The 20603-nt window shown below is 41.3% G+C and overlaps 1 protein-coding gene and 1 long non-coding RNA gene across 4 annotated transcripts; one reads left to right on the top strand and one right to left on the bottom strand.

Annotated features, from left to right (window-relative positions):
* Nucleotides 1-5239: 5239 nt before the first annotated feature.
* Nucleotides 5240-16096, bottom strand: COA6 (cytochrome c oxidase assembly factor 6). 3 transcript variants are annotated; one of them, XM_004028612.5, is made up of 3 exons: nt 15632-16096; nt 14932-15091; nt 5240-5562 (listed from the first exon to the last, which is right to left on the bottom strand). In XM_004028612.5, the coding sequence occupies exons 1-3, from the start codon at nt 15841-15843 to the stop codon at nt 5467-5469; spliced, it is 468 nt and encodes a 155-aa protein (XP_004028661.3). In that variant the 5' UTR covers nt 15844-16096; the 3' UTR covers nt 5240-5466. The 3 variants fall into 3 exon arrangements, with proteins under 3 accessions (XP_004028661.3, XP_004028662.4, XP_055228822.1); XM_004028613.5 differs by having other exon boundaries at nt 15470-15645; XM_055372847.2 differs by lacking the exon at nt 15632-16096 and adding an exon at nt 15301-15456.
* Nucleotides 15762-16495, top strand: LOC134758776 (uncharacterized). The gene is made up of 2 exons (XR_010134383.1): nt 15762-15887; nt 16090-16495. It is a non-coding gene; the product is annotated as an uncharacterized lncRNA (long non-coding RNA).
* The last annotated feature ends 4108 nt before the right edge of the window (nt 16496-20603 follow it).

Genomic DNA, 20603 nt, shown 5'->3' with positions numbered 1-20603 from the left:
TTATCAGTCTAGATAGGTGAACATAAACGTGACTTCGTACTGACATCTCTGACACAATCCAGCACCACAGGATTCATTCTAACATTCACCTCTTGCTTTTAACTGCTTTTTCTGACCTAGACCTGGTTCTCATTATCTATATTTACTTATTTGTTCAATCCTGATATAAACGTAGTTTCAGAATTGCAAATTTAGCAACTGTGTACAGTTCTTTTTGTCCGTAGCCTTAAAGTTACCTTACACCATTTTCCAGTTAACTAGGTCAGTCCCTTTCTTACCCACCTCTTTGAAAAGGGTTATGTCATATATTTTATAATACAACTAGACTCATCACAACCTGCATTCCATCTTGTAATACCCCCAATATCCTGGTTGATTTTATTTGTGCATTCAGGTCACTCTTTATAGTGAACAGTCTCGATTTTGACAAGTGTGAACTCATGAATCTGTCACAACAGTGCCATAGTTTTGTCACCCAAAGTTTACTTGGGTAACCCCTTCATAGTCAACCCCTTTCCTCATCCCAACCATTGGTAACCACTGATCTGTTCTCTATTCTTTAGTTTCACCTTTTCCAGAATCTTATAAATGGCAGCATATAATATGTAGCCTTTTGGATCTGGCTTCTTCACGTAGGAAAGTGCATTTAAAGCTCATCTATGTTGTGTGAATCAGAAGTTCATTTTTCCTTAGTGCTGAGTGGTATCCCATTCATAGATGTATCACAGTTTATCCATTCCTCTGTTGTAGGCATCTGGGTTGTTTCAAGGTTTTGGTGATTATGAATAAAGCTGCTCTGAATAAATATTCATATACAGGTTTTGTTTTCAGTTCATTCGGTGAAATACCTAGGAGTGTGATTACTGGGTCATAAGGTAAGTGTATGTTTAACTGTGTAAAAAAGCTGTTTTCCAACGGGGCTTTATTTTTTCCATAGCCAGCAGCAGTGAATGACTGTTGCTCTGCATCGTCGGCAGCACTTGGTGTTGTCAACTTTTTAATTTAAGCCACTCTAATAGGTGTGTAGTGATTATGTCATTGTGGTATTAATTTGCATTACTCTAATGTTTAGTAACATGGAGCATCTTTTCATATATTTTTCAGAGTATACCTTCTAAGAAGTATGTACAAAATCTTATTTTTTAAACTGGATTGTTTTTCTTATTTTGAGAATTACAAGATTTATTCTGGATGCAAGTTCCTCATAAAATATATGATTTGCAAACATTGTCTCTCAGTCTGTAATTTATCTTCATTATTTTAAGAGTATCTTTCGCAGAGCAAAAGTTTTAAATTTTGTTAAAGTCCAATTTAGCTTTTACTTGTATGGATTGTGCTTTTGATGCTTTATCTGAAAATTCATTTCCAGACACAAGATCATGCAGAACTTCTTCATATTTTCTTCAAGTTTTATAGTTTTACATTTTACATTTAGCTCTATGATCCATTTTGAGTTAATTTTTGTACCAAGCGTAAGGATGTTAAAGTTTATTTTTTGGTGTGTTTGGATATCCAATTTTTCTAGCACTATTTGTTGAAAAGATTATCCTTTCTCTGTTGAAATGCCTTTGTACTTCTCTCCAAACACAGTTGACTATTATATGGGTCTCTATTGTTCCATTAAACTGTATCTTTCGTTTTGCCCATACCATACTGTGTTGATTACTGTACCTTCCAAATATGTCTTGAAATCAAGTAATGTGAATCCTCCAACTTTGTTCTTCCTTTTAGAATTGACTATTTTAGTTCCTTCACTTTTCCATATAAATTTTAGCATCAGTTTGTCAATATCTACAAAAAAGCTTATTGAGATTTTGATTGGGGTTGTATTGAACCTATAGATCAAATTGGAGAGAATTTAACCATATCTTAACAATAGCGAGTCTTCTAATCCATGAACACAGTATAGTCGTCCCTCAGTATCCATGATGCATTGGCTCCAAGACCCTCTGCAAATACCAAAATCTGCAGATGCTCAAGTTTCTTATATAAAATGGTATAGTATTTGCATATAATCTATACATATCCTCCCTTATACAGGCATACCTCATTTTATTGCACTTGATTTATTGTGCTTCACAGATAATGCATTTTTTACAAATTGAAGGTTTGTGGCAACCTTGTGTCAACCATATCTATCTGTGTCATTTTCCCAACAGCATGTGTCTCTGTTAGTTTTGCTAATTCTCACAGTATTTCAAATGTTTTCATTGCTTCATCTATTATGGTGATCTGTGATCAGTTATCTTTGATGTTACTTTTATAATTGCTTCGGGGTGCCACAAACTGTACCCATGTAAGATGGTGAACTTAACTGATAAATGTGTGTGTTCTGGCTGGGCGTGGTGGCTCACTCCTGTAATCCCAGCACTTTGGGAGGCTGAGGCGGGCGGATTCCTTGAGGTCAGGAGTTTGAGACCAGCCTGGCCAACATGGTGAAACACCGTCTCTACTAAAAATACAAAAATTAACTGGGCATGGTGGCACGTGCCTGTAGTCCCAGCTACTCAGGAAGCTGAGGCAGGAGAATCGCTTGAACCCAGGAGGCAGAGGTTGCAGTGAGCCGAGATCACGCCACTGCACTGCAGCCTGGTGACAGAGCAAGACTCATCTCAAAAAAAAAAAAAAAAAAAAAAAAATTGTGTGTTCTGACTGCTCCTCTCACTGGCTGCCATCTCTCTCTTCTCCTCAGGACTCCCTATTCCCTGAGACAACAATATTGAAATTAGGCCAATTAATAACACTATTGATGGCCTCTGAAGTGTTCAAGTGAAAGGAAAAGTGGCACGTCTCTCGCTTTAAATCAAAAGCTAGAAATGAAAGAGCTTAGTGAGGAAGCCAATGTCAAAAGCTGACACAGGCCAAAAGCTAGGCCTCTTGCACCAAATGCTTAGCCAAGTTGTGAATGCAAAGCAAAAGTTCTTGAAATTAAAAGTGCGACTCCAGTGAACACATAAATAAGAAAGTGAACGTCTTATTGCTGATATGGAGAAAGTTTGAGTTTTCTGGATAGACGATCAAACCAGCCACAATATTCCCTTAAACCAAAGCCTTATCCAGAGCAAAGCCCTAGTTGTCTTCAATTTTATAAAGGCTGAGAGGTGAGGAAGCTACAGCAGAAAACTGTGAAGCTAGCAGACATTGGTTAATGAAGCGTGAGGAAAGAAACTACCTCCAAAAAAGAGCAAGGTGAAGAAGCAAGTGCTCATGCAGAAGCTGCAGCAGATCATCCAGATCTAGCTAAGATCACTGATGAAGGTGGCCACACTACACAGATTTTCAACGTTGATGAAACAGCCTTCTTTTGGAAGAGGATGCCATCTAGGACTTTCAGAGCTAGAGAGAAGTCAATGCCTGGCTTCAAAGTTTTAAAGGACAGGCAACTTGTTAGGGGCTAATAATGCAGCAGGTGACTTCAGGTTGGAGGAAGGAACTGCAGATGTGGTAGAAATAACAAGAGAACTAGAATTAGAAGTGAAGCCTGGCCGGGCGTGGTGGCTCATGCCTGTAATCCTAGCATTGGGAGGCCGAGGTGGGAAGATCACTTGAGGTGAGGAGTTTGAGACCAGCCTGGCCAACATGGTGAAACCCCATCTCTACCAAAAAATACAAAAATTAGCTAGGTGTGGTACGCCTCTATAGTCCCAGCTACTCGGGAGGCTGTGGTGGGAGAATTGTTTGAACCCGGGAAGCAGAGGTTGCAGTGAGCCAAGATTGCACCATTGCACTCCAGCCTGAGTGACAGAGTGAGACCCTGTCTCCAAAAAAAAAAAAAAAAAAAAAAAGCTTGACAATTGCTGCAATCTCATGATCTTGAATGGATGAGAAGTTGCTTCTTATGGATGAGCAAAGAAAATGATTTCTTGAGATGGAACCTATTCCTGGTGAAGATGCTGTGAATACTGTTGGAATAACAAAGCATTTAGAATATGACATAAACTCAGGTGATAAAGCAGCAGCAGGGTTTAAGAGGATTGACTCCAATTTTGGAAGTAGTTCTACTACAGGTAAAATACTATCAAACAGCATTGCACACTACAGAGAAATCGTTTGTGAAATGAAGAGTCAGTCAATACAGCAAACTTAATTGTCTTAAGAAATTGCCACAGCCACCCCAAACTTCAGCAACCACCCCCCACCTTGATCAGTCTGCAGCCATCAACATCGAGGCAAGACCCTCTACCAGCAAAAGGATGACAACTCGCTGAAGACTCAGAGAATCTTTAGCATTTTTTAGTAATAAAGTATTTTAAAATTAAGGCATATACATTGAGTAGACATAATGCTATTGCGCACTTACTAGACAACAGTATAAACATAACTTTTATGTGTACTGGAAAACCAAAACATTTGTGTAACCCACTCTACTGTGATATTCACTTTAATGCAGTGGTCTGTAACCAAACCTGCAGTATCTTTGAGGTATGCCTATACTTTAAATCATCTCAATGACTTACAATACCTAATACAATGTAAATAGGTGTTATACTGGATTTTTAAATTTTTATTATTTTTACTCTTTTGTTTTTCCTTTTCCCAAAAATTTTCTCTTCGGGGTTGAATCCATGGATGCAGAACCCACAGAGGGCCAACTGTATACCTCTCCATTTAATCTGATGTAGTCTGCTTCCAAGTGTTTTCTAGTTCTCAGCATAGAGGCCTCCATATATTAGATTTATACCTAAAAGTATTCCTTTAATTTTTTTTTTGGTGCTATTCACAAATGGTATTTTTAAGTTTTAAATTCCAGTTGTTTATTGCTGATATATAGGAATATAATTTTCCTTGTGTATACTGACCTTGTTTCCTGCAACCTTTCTATGATTGACTTATAGTTCTAGGAGCTCTTTTTGTGCATCCATTGGTACATTCTGTAAGATAGTATTTATTATATGTGAGTAGAGCTAGTTTTCTTTCTTCCTTCCCAGTGTGTATGCTTTTTCTTTTTTGTCTCACTGGACTAGCTAGACATCCAGTTACTGTCCCAACATTAAGTGTTGATATTAGCTATGGGCTTTTTTATAGATGGCTTTTATTATTTTACTTGTATATTTTAAGTTCACCCTTCTTCCTTATAAACCTTCCACAAACCCTCATCATTTCTCACTTGGGTTGTTGTAATAGCTCTTGCCTGTATTAAAATGCTAACTCCCATTTATTTCACTTCTATGTATATTATAAATTTTATCTGCCTACTACCCATCCTCTAAAAACAAAACAAAACAAAAAAAAAAGTGCATGTGTTTATAACAGGTTTTACTTTTTTTCTTAAAATAGAGATTTCTTACTAAATACCATTTTATTTCATTTCTTCACAGATCTTCTGGTTCTTGATCATCTTAATTATCAAGTGTCGTATACAGGGAACAAGTATTGATGTTCACTATGATTCAAACTATTACTGTTCCATAGTCAGTGGAGCTTTTTTAATGTCCAGAAAGAATACTTTCAATCTTTATGAACAGCCTAGGATTTTGCAGTTGTTTCTGAAGGCTCAAATTGTCCTGCTTCAAATTTTTCTTTGAATTTTAAGTAGTCTCTTCTTTTATCAAAATATTTTATCTGTTGAAAAAAAAAGGATTTGAAATAAGGGCAAGTTATGCAGCTTAGATAAGCAAAAGCACAGATTTAAATGTAACATATTATTCAACATAAATTTAAGTGATTTATATTCTAGAACCATTTTGTGTGTGTGTGTGTGTGTGTGTGTGTGTCAGTTGTAACTATGAATGTTTTTCTTTCTTTTTTATTATACTTTAAGTTTTAGGGTACACGTGCACAACGTGCAGGTTAGTTACATATGTATACATGTGCCATGTTGGTGTGCTGCACCCAGCAACTCGCCATTTAACATTAGGTATACCTCCTAATGCTATCTGTCCCCCCCTCCCCCACCCCACAACAGGCCCCGGTGTGTGATGTTCCCTTTCCTGTGTCCATGTGTTCTCATTGTCTAGAACCATTTTGAATTGAGGCATTTGATGAATAAGTCTCTGAGGAGAGTACAGACCAGTGAATCCTAATCCTCTTTGGATTATAGACCATATTGAGAATTTGAATAACTCAGGAACCTTCTCAAGAAATGGACCCATATGCACACAGGTCAGGCTTGCTGGGGAGTTCAGAGTCCACAGAGCTCTCAGGTAGGTCAGAAGGCTTCAAATGAGAACACACTGGACCATTTTTCTTACTTCCCTTCCCTTCCTTCCATTCCCTTCCCTCCCTCCCTCCCTTCCTTCCTTCTCTCTCTCTCTCTCTCTTTCTTTCTTTCTTTCTTGACAGAGAGTCTCGCTCTGTCACCCAGGCTGGAGTGCAGTGGAGCAATCTCGGCTCACTGCAACGTCCGCCTCCCAGGTTCAAGCTATTCTCTGGCCTCAGCCTCCCAAGTAGCTGCAATTACAGGCACCTGCTACCATGCCCAGCTACTTTTTTTGTATTTTTAGTAGCGATGGGGTTTTGCCATCTTGGCCAGGCTGGTCTCGAACTCCTGACCTCAAGTGATCCACCTGCCTTGGCCTCCCAAAGCGCTGGCAGGCGTGAGCCAGCCACCACACTGAGCCTGGACCATTTTTCTTATCAACTCTAAATTCATCTTCATTGTCAGACCAGAAAACACTAGTTCTTTTGTTAAAAGCCTTTCTTCGGATTTAATTCTTAAATATTTCAGTGGCGCTTGTAAGTAAAAATTATCTTGGACTGCAAATGTAAAAATCTGCCCTGTGCTGTATCAATCAAGCTAGGATAAAAGACACACACAAAGTCAGCTGAAAGGAAACATGTCTCCCGAGGGTGTATGACAGCCACGGAGTGTGCTAATAGATCCGTTATTTGAGTGATTACTGCTTTCTTATTCATTGGGAAATCTTGTTCTCTAAAATCATCAACTATCAGAAATTTGCTGTTTGAAGTCTGATCTGTAAGAAGGAAACATCCCACTTTTGTCTAGAAGATCTACGGCACCCTGACACAGAAGCAGCCTTGATCTCCAACCCAGCTCCAGGATGTCAAATAACATTTCTCAACATGAACATGACACTCAATCTTTTAACTTCAAAGAAAGAAAACCCTGGTCCACTTTTCGATCCAGAGCTGACGATGACACCTATGCTTTGTACTGAGGTTGTCAAAACCCCATTTCGTTTAAATTTTACCTAAACTCCATTCTTCCCCTAAACTTCTAATAACTCTCTTTTTCTTTGTTGGTGAGATGCCCACAGTTCTCTGGTGTGTGGTCTTCCTGGTTATAAGCATTCACAAATCAGACTATACATTCATCCCTGGTGGTCTCAGGCTGATTGGGCTAGGATGGATGTTATATAAGGATACCAAAGGAAGAAGTGGACATTGCCCTTAACATTTTTGTGACAAATTAATAGATGTTTGCATCTCCTGTCACATCTCCAACTGCCTAAGACAACTCCATTTAGAGGTCCTACTGACATTGCAGTCCCAACTTGTCCAGAACTTTGCTCCTCTCCAAACATGCTTCTCCTCTAACACCTATTTCAATGAACGCATCACATCCACCTAGACACTTACATCTCTTTTCCCTTCTTCACTGCCACAGCACAAACCCTCATCATTTCTCACTTGGGTTGCTGTAACAGCTCTTTCACTGGCTTCTCTATTTCTAGGCTCAACCATCCTTAATTCACCTGTCCCAGGCTGCCAGAGTATAATCTTTCTGAAACCCAAATTTGATCAGGTCACTTGCTTGTTTGAAGATCTTTCAAGGTATCCATATTGCCTTTAAGGTTTGTAAGACAAACAAGGCCACTGATGGCTTCATCCCTGCGCCCCTGTCCATCCTCTCTGAATTTACCAGCAGTCCCTGAACTGTTTGTCCTACAGAGCTACCCCATGCTCGTTTCCTGTGCGTCTTGATTCCATGCCTTTGCATATTACCACATTCTGCCTGGAAAGCTCTCCTCCCTAGCCCTCACCTTCTCTTTCAACCAACAGCCTAAACCCTCAACACATGGTCCTTTCTCTAAAAGGCTAATGAATCAACAAGGATTCATTGAGAAATACTGTATACACATACCGAGTGGTCTCTAAACCACTGAATAAGACCCAGGACAGTAGTGTGAATGCCAAAATACTGGGATTTCTGAGACATTTCAAAGTTTTATAGAAAAAAGACAATATATGAACTTGATATTAAGATCAAAGATCTTGGATATCTGGTTGCTCTGTTTGTGGAACTTCGTTAGATGATGCTAGAATGATAGGCCTGATCCCTGCTCCTAAGTTAGGAACAATAGGAGCCTTTTATTTTATTTTATTTTATTTTTGAGACAGAGTCTTACTCTATCACCCAAGCTGGAGTGCAGTGGCGTCATCTTGGCTCACTGCAACCTCTGTCTACCAGGTTCCAGTGATTCTCCTGCCTCAGCCTCCCGAGTAGCTGGGACTACAGGCGCGTGCCACCGCGCCTGGCTAATTTTCGTATTTTTAGTAGAGATGGGGTTTCGCCATGTTGGCCAGGCTGGTCTCGAACTCCTGACCTCAGGTGATCCACCCGCCTTGGGAGTGGTGGCTCACGCCTGTAATCCCAGAAGACTTTCAATAGGACCATTATACACATCATACTGATGAGTGCTATAAAACAGATATATGAGTACTACAGAGAACTAATTTGTTTTGGTAACAGCTACCATATTAGTTGTATGGCATATTTGTTTTGTAATAAGCATGTATTTTTGGTGTTTTGGGATAGAATTACTCATTCTAAATCCCAATTTGGTGGTGCTATTTTTTATCTTTATTTCGTGGCTGTCACATCAGCTAAGTAAAAGATCCAAATTTTGAAATCATAGACATTCAAATCCTCTCTCTACTACTTTACTGGTTGGCTGGTCTAAGACAAATTATTTTGCCTTTCTGAGCCTTAGTTCCTATTGTATAAAGCAGATACAAAGTACCTCACGAGACTGAATGAAAATTAAAGGCAACAAAAACAAAGCATCTCATTCAGAATGCACTCAAAAGAGATTTCCACTTACTTGCCCTCCCGTGTGCCTCCCCACCCTTATGCACCATATCTCTGGAAAAACTTTTCAGCTTTTATTCTGTGGCAGTTGAGCAGGGCTTTGACAAGGTAATACTTGAAAAGAGAGCACAGGTGAACAGGGAGCAAAGAACTGATAGTGAAGGGCAGGCTGAGAAATAACTCAGTTATGAACTAAGAAAGAACAGTGGTGCAGAAGAAAATGGGTGCAAATGGGAAACGGGCTATCACTGTCAAATGCTGCAGAAGTCAATGGGAATAATTTACTATACTACCTGCTTCCCTTCTTTGTTACAGTCATCTACAACTTTGCAGGTCACCATCTGATATGGTTAGGCTTTGTGTCCCCACCCAAATCTCATCTTGAATTGTAATCCCCATAATCGCCACTTGTCAAGGGAGAGACCAGGTGAAGGTAACTGAATCACCGGGGTAGTTTCTCCCATGCTGTTCTTGTGACAGTGAGTGTGTTCTCATAAGATCAGATGGTTTTATAAGGGGCTCTTCCCCCTTTGTTTGGCACTTCTCCTTCCTGCCGCCTTGTGAAGAAGGTGCCTTGCTTCACCCTTGCCTTCCACCATGATTGTAAGCTTCCTGAGGCCTCCCCAGCCATGCTGAACTGTGAGTCAATTAAACCTCTTTCCTTTGTAAATTAACCAGTCTCAGGCAGTTCTTTATAGCAGTATGAAAACGGACTAATACACCATCATTTTTTCCAACAATCAGGTCACAACTCGTGGGTACTCAGGTCAAAACTCGCGGGTAATTTCAATGTCCACATACTGATCTTTTCAATACCATGGCCTCTGTTCCTTGACCTCTTCAATGATCTCATCCTCCAACCTACCTTACTCCCAGGATCAAAGCTTATATCTTGTCCTCATAACAAATAGAACCCTTCCATAATTCCAATTGTGAGAATCCCATTCTCCAACCCCTACCTCTGAACATTCCCTCTTGGACTTAATGCCAACAGCCAACCAGTCCCACCACCTTTCTACTGATTGTCATCCCTCTCATGGCCTCACTTCCCTCCTTACTCCTAAACCCAAAGTTCTCCAATAGCTTCCTGTATTACTAAGAGTAAAAGCACCAACCATGGCCGGGCACAGTGGCTCACACCTATAATCCCAGCTCTTTGGGAGGCTGAGATGGGCAGATCGCTTGAGTCCAGGAGTTCAAGACCAGCCTGGGCAACATGGCAAAGATCACACCACTGCACTCCAGCCTGAGCAACATGGCAAAGATCACACCACTGCACTCCAGCCTGAGCAACAGAGTGAGACTGTCTGGAAAAAAAAAAAATTAAAAAAGTACCTCCCTGGCCTCCCGTCTCTTGGCTTTAACTTATGCTATTTTCTTCTTACTGTCCCTTAAACACATCGGTGCAGGTTTTTGTTGCTTTTTTTGTTTGTTTTGTTTTTTTCAAAAAAACAAAAAAAAAACAAAAAAAAAAACCAGAGTCTTGTACTCACCCAGGCTGGAGTGCAGTGGCATAATCTCGGCTTACTGGAAACTCCACCTCCCGGGTTCAAGCAATTCTCCTGCCTCAGCCTCCCAAATAGTTGGGATTACAGGTGCCCACCATCACACCCAGCTAATTTTTGTATTTTCAGTAGAGACTGGGTTTTGCCATGTTGGCCAGGCTGGTCTCAAATCCTGACCTCAGGTGATCCGCCCACCTCGGCCTCCCAAAGTGCTGGGATTACAGGCATGAGCAACTGCGCCTGGCCCATCAGTGCAGGTTTCTGGCTGTTTCATTCTCTCTGCCTGGAATCATCTTCACCAGGTATCTGCCTATCTGTTCCCTAACTTTTTTCATAACTTTGTGAAAACAGTTACTGTATAAATAAAACCTTTCTTGACCATTCTACTTAAACCTGTACCCTTGTTTGATTTTTCATCCTATCACTTATCACCATATAACATCCTTTTAACTCTACTACTTGTCTCTCTCCCCATACTAGAATGTATGCTACATGAGGGCTGAGCACTTTGTCTATTTTTCCTTGCTGTATTTTCCTATGGCACATAGGAGGTGCTCAATAGATATTTGTGGAATGACTAAATGAACAGGAGATGCACCAAAAAAATGACTATGGAGCTGAAGTAGGGCCATCATCTATATTTGGGAGATTTTTTTTCTATATCATTTCATTAAAATGGGCAGGTTATGTGTTCTTGAACTTTTCTTTAATAAATACTCTTTTTACAAAACACGTGAATGTACTTTTCTTGTCAGAAGGGGAACACTGAGTCTCCACTCTAGATCCATTAACTGTCATACTCCTTCCCTGGACAACACAAGTGCTTTAACTGATGATGAACAGTCATTCCTCTCCTTCACCCCCTGGCAGCAAGACTGGCTACAGAGAGCTTGCACTCAGCTCTGCAGTTCCACGGGTGGGTTTTATAGGTACACGCCCCATGTGGGGGTGCTGTGGTAGCTTCATGCTGCCTGCATCTGGACAGGTGAGGTAATGGCCACTATTGGGCCTCTGTCCAGATTCCCTCTGCAGACCCATGCACCCACTCCCCGCTGTGCTGGGCAGTGGCTAACACCAGATGGCTGCCCCCTTCTCCAGAGACCTGCCCCTCAGCCAATGCCAATGACTGGCAGGCACAAAAGCCATGAATTATGGTGCAATTTACACTCCAGAGCTTCCAGAAGGATCAGAGTGAAGCTGGACAGCAGCTGAGCTCACAGCCCTAACTTATCTAGTCTCCCTCCCGAGAACACTCCAATAATTCAGTCAAGGCTGACACGCAGGTCCCGGGTCCTAAGTTGATGCTGGTGTCTTTCACTGAAGCTGGAAGCATGGGAGGAGAGGCCTACTGGGTGCAGGTCATGAGTGTGGGCCCTGCTAACCTGATGGGATTAATGTCCTTATAAGAAGAGGAAGAGCCGGGTGCAGTGGCTCACGCCTGTAATCCCAGCACTTTGGGAGGCCGAGGCGGGTGGAACAAGAGGTCAGGAGTTCAAGATCAGCCTGGCCAAGATGGTGAAACCCCATCTCTACTAAAACTACAAAAAGTAACTGGGTGTGGTGGCGGGCGCTTGTAATCCCAGCTACTCAGGAGGCTGAGGCAGGAGAACTGCTTGAACCTGGGCAGCAGAGGTTGCAGTGAGCTGAGATCACACCACTACACTCCAGCCTGGGTGACAGAGTGAGACTCTGTCCCAACAAAAAAAAAAAAAAAAAAAAAAAAAAAGAGGAGAAAGAGACTGGACCTCTCTCTCTCTCTCTCTGTTGGGTGGCAACACAGCAAGAAGGTAGCTGTCTACAAGCCAGGAGGAGGGCCCTCATCACAAACTGACCATGCTGGCATGCTGATCTCAGACCTCCAGCCTCCAAAACTGTGAGAAATAAATTTCTGTAAGGTATTTTGTTATGACAGCCTGGGCTAAGATAGGCATCAACACATAAGCTGGGACTTCAAGCCATGGCTGTAAACAGGATTGCCTTGGACGAGTGAGTAGCAGAGAAGGGAGCTCTAATGAACACGGGCATTTAACAGACTCACAGCAAGGCATTCCAAAGAGCGGTGGCTGCTAGACACGAATGAAGAAACTGGGTGAGAGAACTGTAAAGGGACCCAAGGAGACAGGGCTTTTGTATTCAAGTAGACTTGAATGATAACTCAGTTTCTAGAACTACATGAGACTTGTGCAAGCTATTTTCATGGATCCTTTTCTTGCATGGTAGGCATAGGAAGAAGTATGTGGGGTCTGGAATCAGACTACTGAGTTCAGATCCAGGCTCTGTTACTACAAGTGACTTCATGTCAATGTGCCCTTACCTATAAAACCGCTAAGAGAGTTCCATGAGGGATAAATAAGATAGATGACACATTTCAAGTGTGTAGAGTGTAGAGTGTAGAGGATGTACTCAATTCATGTTAGCAGTGACTAGGACGCAGTGACCTGGAGAGAGGTTGGGGCCTCAGGGGATGGCACCCAGTCTGCTTGAGTGAGAGAGATGTACATACAATCAAGAACCAAATGGCTGGTTGTAAAAACCCTTTCTGACACACAGACTGGAAGCTGCCCCGGAAGTGTGGGAGTGGGAGCCATCAAGCTGGAGAAAAAGCAGTGGGTTGCAGGAGGAGAGAGAGGATAAAAGTGGGATCGAAGGGGAACTCCTTAAACCTGGAGTTCCTCTCAATGCATCTGTCTAATGGGAAAACTACAGATGTATAATATTTTCTTCTGGAGTCATTATCTAATTCAATCATAGAGTCCCACATTGATCACTTTTCAGTTTACATGTCAAGTTATGCATTTTGTTGTCATAACAATCCCATGAGATAGGTCGTAACAGGCTGGTTTTAAAGATGAAGAGTTCATCTAAAGCAATGCCTGGCCAGACGTGGTGACTCACGCCTGTTAATCCCAGTGCTTTGGGAGGTTGAGGTGGGAAGATCACTTGAGCCCAGGAGTTCGAGCCCAGCCGGGGCAACATAGTGAGATCCTGTCTTTACAAAATAATTTTAAAAATTAGCCAGGCATGGTGGCAAATGCCTATAATGCCAGCTTCTCAGGAGGTTTAGGCGGGAAGATCGCTTGAGGCCAGGAGGTCAAGGCTGCAGTGAGCTATGATCACGCCACTACACTCAAGCCAGGGTGACAGATTGAGAAGCTGTCTCTAAAAATTAAAGAAAGAAAAAGTAATTTCTGTTCACTGTGTTCATCCCCAGCTCAGCCACCAATACGACCCCTCCCTGCATCACAGCCTTCTTGTGGCCTCCTTCAGAGCCTTTTAAAGGTTTGAGGTATGAGAGGGTAAAACCCCTAAAACCACTTCAACTCTAAAATTATCTGTTTTCCAACTACATGGTACATTTTGGAGCAGCATAAGACAGTGAAAAAGCACAGGCAAATCCAAGTTCAAATCCCACACCAGCCAGTTAGGCCTGCCTTAAAATTACAGTTTTGCCACTTGCTGAGTAATAACAAGCGAGTTACTTCAATGCTCTGAGCTTCAGTTGTCTTCTCTGGAGATAGAGAATAACAACGTCTCGCTCTGTGGCCCAGGCTGGAATGCAGTGGTGTGATCTTGGCTCACTGCAACCTCCACCTCCCAGGTCCTGGGTCAAGCAATTCTCCTGCCTCAGCCTCCTGAGTAGCTGGGATTAGAGGCATGTGCCACCATGCCCAGCTATTTTTTTTTTTTTTTGTATTTTTAGTAGAGATGGGGTTTCACTATGTTGGCCAGGCTGGTCTTGAACTCCTGACCTCATGATCTGCCCACCTCAGCCTCCCAAAGTGCTGGGATTACAGGCGTGAGCCACCGCACCCAGCCAACACCACCTATCTCAACAGGTACTGGTGAAGATGAAAATGTCAAGCACTTAGCACACACGGCCACTTACTAACCTCAGTAATAGTCCTCTTTCCAATCCCCCCTTATACTAAGGACAGGGGATACAGCGCTTGAATGCCTGTCAGGGAGACAGAATCCACCATATGAACCTTTTCTTTCTTCTGCTTACCAAACTCCTTTCTTTATATTTTGGGTATATGATGACTTACAGGCTTTTTGGGTGAGCAACTGGGAATGCTTTATTTCTGATAGTAGCTCTAGGTCAATAATTTTGCCAACTCCTGCCCAAGATTAAATACTACCCCTTCAGAAGATCCTGGAAAAGTCTACCAGTGAAATGAACTGGAATTTTTTGGTTACTGTTCATATGTTTGTTGTGTTTTTCGATGCTCTTTAATGTGTCAGTTGACATTCTCCAAAGATCTAGCTGATGTAAGTGCATCAAATAAGGCTGAATTACCAGGCAAGGTTTTCTCTGCACCTCAAAGAAACTGTTAATTGACATGCCTCAGAGAGTGCTTCATGTCAGCCTACCACTCACAGTATAAGCTTGATGTATCTTAACAGGGAAGAGAAACACATCAAAGTGTGACTTACCCACTGTTGGGGACAACTTGATTCGAAAGAGCTTCTTAACTTCTTGCATTGAGAAGCATCCTCTAAGTTCTCATCTAAACACTTCCAGTACTCATCCCGGGCCCCCCAGCAGACCTGTCTTTCCTTCATAGATGGGGCTGCCATTCCTACTGCGATGAAGCTGTTGGCCAAAATAACATTTGAGATTAACAATGAACTTTGTAATCTGAAGAGAAGGTAAGGAAAGAGGAAAACTGTCAATCTCCTCTTCCTTTAAAACTAAAAAAAAAAACAAAAAAAAAACCATGCTTAGGGATTTTGATGATGAAACTGAACCCAATCAGTTCTCAGTGGCAGCACAAGGCCACCCGCTCTTGAGGCTTATCTCACACTGTGTGATTTGATCCCTGCTGGGGCGGCAGCGTGGGCTCAGAAAGCCCGGCTGAGAACTGTGGTTCCGTCCCAGTCGCTTAGGGCAGCTCATTTATTCTCTCCGAGCCCGTTTCCCACCAGTAAAGTGGGGACAGCAGTGCCTAGTTTACAGGGTTACTGTTCGAACCTAAGCGCTGTAGAAACAGGTGTGTGGGGGCCACAATCACCAAGCAGGCGACTGGAGTGCCACCTCGTTTTGCACAAGAGGAACCCGCGGCTCGGGGACAGTAAGGGACCTCCCGGGCCCATAGTCCACGCGCGCCCCACCCGGACCCATCAGCAAGCCGACCTCTCTGCCCGCCCACGTCCGGCTTCCTTTCGATGTCGACGGGAGGAAACGGTCACGCAGGCCACCAACCGGCGGTGGAGGGCGCGGTGCCGAGTCCTGCCACTGCAGGGTCGCCCCGCTGGCTCGAGCTCTAGAAGCGTAGACCTCCCCAACCGCAAAAAGCAATTCACGCGGCGAAACCGCGGACTCTTTTGACCCTTCCGAGCTACCATTTACTTTCCACAGAAGGGCGGGACTTCCTGTTTCGCTTTTATCTGTAAGACCGACTTCCGGCCTTCAAGGGCAAGAAGGGTATATACGTATATATCATCGCACGGTGTGTCCCGGAAGGCTTGATATGCTAGTCACGCGGGACAAGGCGAGCCGAGGAGTTTGTGTGGAAGTTTGCACCTGAGAGTGCGAGAGCTGGACGGAGTGTTACAGAGCCGCGATGCCTTCTCGTTTTGTTTTGGATACAGGGTCTCGCTCTTCCGCCCAGTCTCGAGTGCAGTGGTGAGAACACGGCTTACTGCAGCCTCAAAATCCTGGACCCAAAAGATCCTCCCACCTCAGCCTGCCTCCCAGGTAGCTGGGACTACAGGCGCACAACACCATCGCTTCTTGGATTAAAAGAAAAGGATGAAACGGGCCCCAGAAAGAGGCGGTGACGTCCCAGAACCCATGGCAGGGGAGTTGGGAAAATAAATATTTGTATTGTTTTAATCTCCCTTGTGGCTTTTTTTAACCTCCGAAACAGCAAGGTATTTTTAAAAGGGATGAAGAGAGTTGCTTCAAATGTTTTGAGACGTTGTTATTTTTAATATGTGAGTTAATATCTTAGAAACAAAATGAACAAGAAATAAAAATTTTAGAAAATATATATGAGTTAATGTCTCAGCAGAATCTTTATTAAAAAGCATGTTTATGGTCAGTCATCTGGCACCCCGTTCTCTTAATAGATTCCATCGGCTCCATCATCTAGTTCTAAAACATTTATATAAGATGCAATTTACAATTTTGCACTCAGTGCAGTTTGATCCATTCCAAATTCAATATATGTAGACTTTTCAGGGTGGCGATGTGAGGCTAAGTACCACCAAATATGTGTTCTGCAATATAGAAAGTATTTCCCCCATAGTTAATGCACTCTAATAGTGGAGTTACTTTAGCTTTACCAGAGCCACCCCCTTCTTTTACATCATGTCTGTTGACGTCAGTTTACATATAGATGTCTTTTAAATATGACTGATGGGATATAAAAGGAATGAAAGGAAAGAGTCTTAGATGACTTCTGAGTCTAAAAAGGAAATGTGTTTTAAATTTAAAATTTATAAGTACCTAATGAAAAATACATATGAAACAAAGTGAAGCGACAGAATTACAAAGAAAAAAAATGCCTGGTCATATTGGGTAATTTTAACAGGACTTTCTAATTGTTAAGACTAGCAAGAGAAAAATTAAGGATATAGGAAACGTGAATAACATGATGTAAAAATGACGCAATTAACATGTACAGAACAACACGACCAAAATCAGAATGTACAGTTTTTTGAAAGCAGACACATCACCACAGTCAACCACATACTTAGTTATAAAGCAACTCAAGAAATTTTGAAAATTGAAATAATTGTCATTTTTTACTACAGTGCATTTAAGATAGAAATCAATAAAGAACTGTAAAAACAAGTCTGAATAACACAGAGACAGAGTCAATGGTATTGAGAAAATATTTTGAACTGAACCATAAAATACAATAGCAATACCTGTGGGATGAAACTGAAGCAGCACTTACAGGGACATTTATAGCCATAAGTAAGTGTATTAGAAGAGTCTGAAAAGTCTTGAGCGGAAAATCCCTTTTCAAGAAGTTAGGAAAAGGACAGCGAAATAAGACAGAAAATAGAAGGACAGAAATAATGTTAAGAGCAGAAATTAACGAAATGGAAAATAAAAGCAGTGGTGTACCAGAGCCAGCCTGTACTGGCATGGGAGAGCCAATTGTGCACACCTCTTGGCAACTCCATGATCAATAACATCAAATAAGTAGCTTGAAGTCACCCATGATGGGACTGTTTACACTATGGAACTCAACAAACAAGCCAGGATTTTGTTTTATGTTTGGAGCCAATTCAAATAAGTAGCTTGAAGTCAACCATGATGGGACTGTTTACACTATGGAAATCAACAAACAAGCCAGGATTTTATGTTTGGAGCTAACTCACTAGCACACCACAGCATAGAATAGGTTGAAAGAAACCAAAAGTTGATTTTTTTTGGAAAAGAAAAATTAAAATTGGCAAACATCTAATAGCTATAAAAGGAGGGATGTCAGCAATCTTTATCAAGAATGGAAACTAGAAATACTATAGACATCAAAAAAGTTAGATAATCTTGTAAACAATTTAGTGCAAATAAGATTTAGATGACTGTACAAATTTCAAGAAAAACAAGTAACTCAAAAGTAGAGAAACTATTACATAATTTGAATGAGTAGTGAAGAATCTTCATACACACAAATCCCAGGTACGTGGCTCCACCAGTAAGTTCCTACAAACTTTGAAATAATTCCATTCTTACTGAATAAGGCTACCATAACTTTTGTACTAATTATAAAATCCCCAAACCTCTGAAACATCACACACTTTGGAACTCATTTGGTGAAAAATAGGACTTAAAGTAACATGAGGCTCTTTATAGTTGTTATTAACATTATCACTTAGGTGACTGCATATGCTTTTCTGTAGAAATATTATGGGTACTGTCCCAGTTCTTGTTGAGAATATTATACAATATATGTTGTATGTTTCATACTACCCTTCTAATATTTAAAATAGTCTATATTTCAAACATCTGGCTCCAGGGATTTCAGATAAGTTATGTGGACCTATATAAGAAAAAATCTTTATGACTTAGGTTAAGAGGAATTTTTAGCCATAAAGGAAAGTCTCAGTAACTATCAAATGATGTGGCCGGGTGCAGTGGCTCACGCCTGTAGTCCCAGCACTTTGGGAGGCTGAGGCAGACGGATCATAAGGTAAGGAGTTCGAGACCAGCCTGGCCAACATGGTGAAACCCCGACTCTAATAAAGATACAAAAAATCAGCCGGACGTGGTGGTGTGTGCCTGTAATCCCAGCTACTCAGGAGGCTGATGCAGGAGAATTGCTTGAACTCAGGAGGCGGAAGTTGCAGTGAGCTGAGATCGTGCCATTGCACTCCAGCCTGGGCAACAGGGAGAGACTCCGTCAAAATAAAAAAAAAGATGTATTACATACATAAAAATATTGGGCTACATAAAAGTAATGGACTTTTGTTTACCAAACAATACCATGAAGCAAGTGAAAAAGGATTAGTATCCAGAATATACAAATAACACAAATCAATAAGAAATAGACTTGCCCATTTTGAAAATGGGCAAAAAGCTTAAATAGGCACAGCACCAAATGCAAATGACTAATATATGAAAGGACCAACATTCTCATTAGTAACTATAGAAAGGAACATGAAAATAACAATGCAGCAGATCAAAAAATAATTTAAAAGTCTGACAGAAACAAGTTTTAAGGAAGAAGCAAGGAATATCCTCATACACTGTGGTAGCATAAGTTGATACAATCAGGGAAAACAGTGTGGCATTATCTAGTAAGATTGAATTATCTAGCAAGATTGAAGATACACATTCACTGTGACTCAGCAACTCTACAGAATTTCCTGTACATATGCATTTTTTTAATAGCTGAAACCATTATGCAACTCAAACTTGTATCAACAATAGAATGGATAAATTATGGTATAGTCATACTGTGAAATATAATACAGCAACAAAGAGAAACAAACGATTATTTACAATAACATGGTGAATTGCCATACTGAGACAACCAACAAATACAGAATGTTTCCACTCACATAAAGTTCAAAAACGGGCAGAACTCTACTATATTGTTTAAAATAACAGTCATAAGTAGTAAAACTATACAGAAAAGCTAAGAAATGATTATCACAAATGTTCCTCTCCAGGGTAAGAAAGGAGATATCATCAGGGAGGGGCACATGGTGGGGCTCCTGGGATGTGGAGAATGTTTTATTTATGGACCTGAGTATTCGCTTTATAATTATTCTTTAAATAAACTGTACATATATGTTTTATTCACTTTTCCATAGGAATGTATATCTCACAATTTCTAAACAAATAAAATGAGTAATTGACCTGAGGAAGGTCATCTTTAATAAATTTGATTTACAGAAAGGTAAAAATAGTGTTCACACAGAATATTTGTAGTGTTATTACTAAATTTTTAATGAATTTAGTATCTTAAGTGCTCTTTGAGGTCAAAAGTTAGTGGTCTCTAGTGCTAAATGCCACCGTGCACCTAAGCAATTCCTAGTGGTCTGTGGCAAGCTTAAGGGATAGACAAGGAACATATTACCAGAGAGACGTAGTGAGTTGCAATAACATTCCCCACCTTACCCCTGAAGAAGTCTAGTTCGCCAGCTGGGAAATGCTGGTTTCACTAATAGAGCAAAAACAAGCTAGAAGAGAGGAATTCTGTGGTGTCGATAAGAAAAAGAAAATTAACACAGGATAACAATTGCAAAGACCATTTCACCTTACAAAATCTTAAAGATTAAAATGGAAGAATGTGGGTGCCATAAAATGATTTCAAGTGTGCTGTTTTGACACAAAGAGGGTGTAATCACCCAGCCTATGTTTGGAGGAGAGAGGAGGCGAGGAGGAGTCAGTGTGAAGAGGTGGAAGACGTGTTGTGCTGGGTTGCCATCCAGAGGAAATTTTGAGTGGGTGCTCTCTAGTCGGAATGAAGTAGATCCCCAAACCACTGGTGGGCAGGGCCAGACAGACCCAGTCGCACTGAAAATGTATGTGTTGTTTTTCTGTTGCTGCCCACAGACTTTTATTTATAATCTGTACTGTTACAAAGCAGTTATCACAGACACCTACTCACGGGCACAGACCGGAGAACGATTCCCTTGACTTC

Source organism: Gorilla gorilla, chromosome 1 (assembly GCF_029281585.2).
Source record: "Gorilla gorilla gorilla isolate KB3781 chromosome 1, NHGRI_mGorGor1-v2.1_pri, whole genome shotgun sequence".
NCBI classification, from domain to species: domain Eukaryota; kingdom Metazoa; phylum Chordata; class Mammalia; order Primates; family Hominidae; genus Gorilla; species Gorilla gorilla.
This window is presented reverse-complemented; position numbering and strand designations above follow the sequence as displayed.

Bases quoted from the DNA above. Each gene is read 5' to 3' on its own strand.
- COA6 (XM_004028612.5), bottom strand. From the start codon at position 15,843: ATGGTAGCTCGGAAGGGTCAAAAGAGTCCGCGGTTTCGCCGCGTGAAT. The intron at 15,092-15,631 runs GTCGGCTTGCTG...TTTGGCCAACAG, and splicing joins GGACGTGGGCGGGCAGAGAG to CTTCATCGCAGTAGGAATGG. The intron at 5,563-14,931 runs GTAAGTCACACT...TTTTTTCAACAG, and splicing joins CAAGTTGTCCCCAACAGTGG to ATAAAATATTTTGATAAAAG.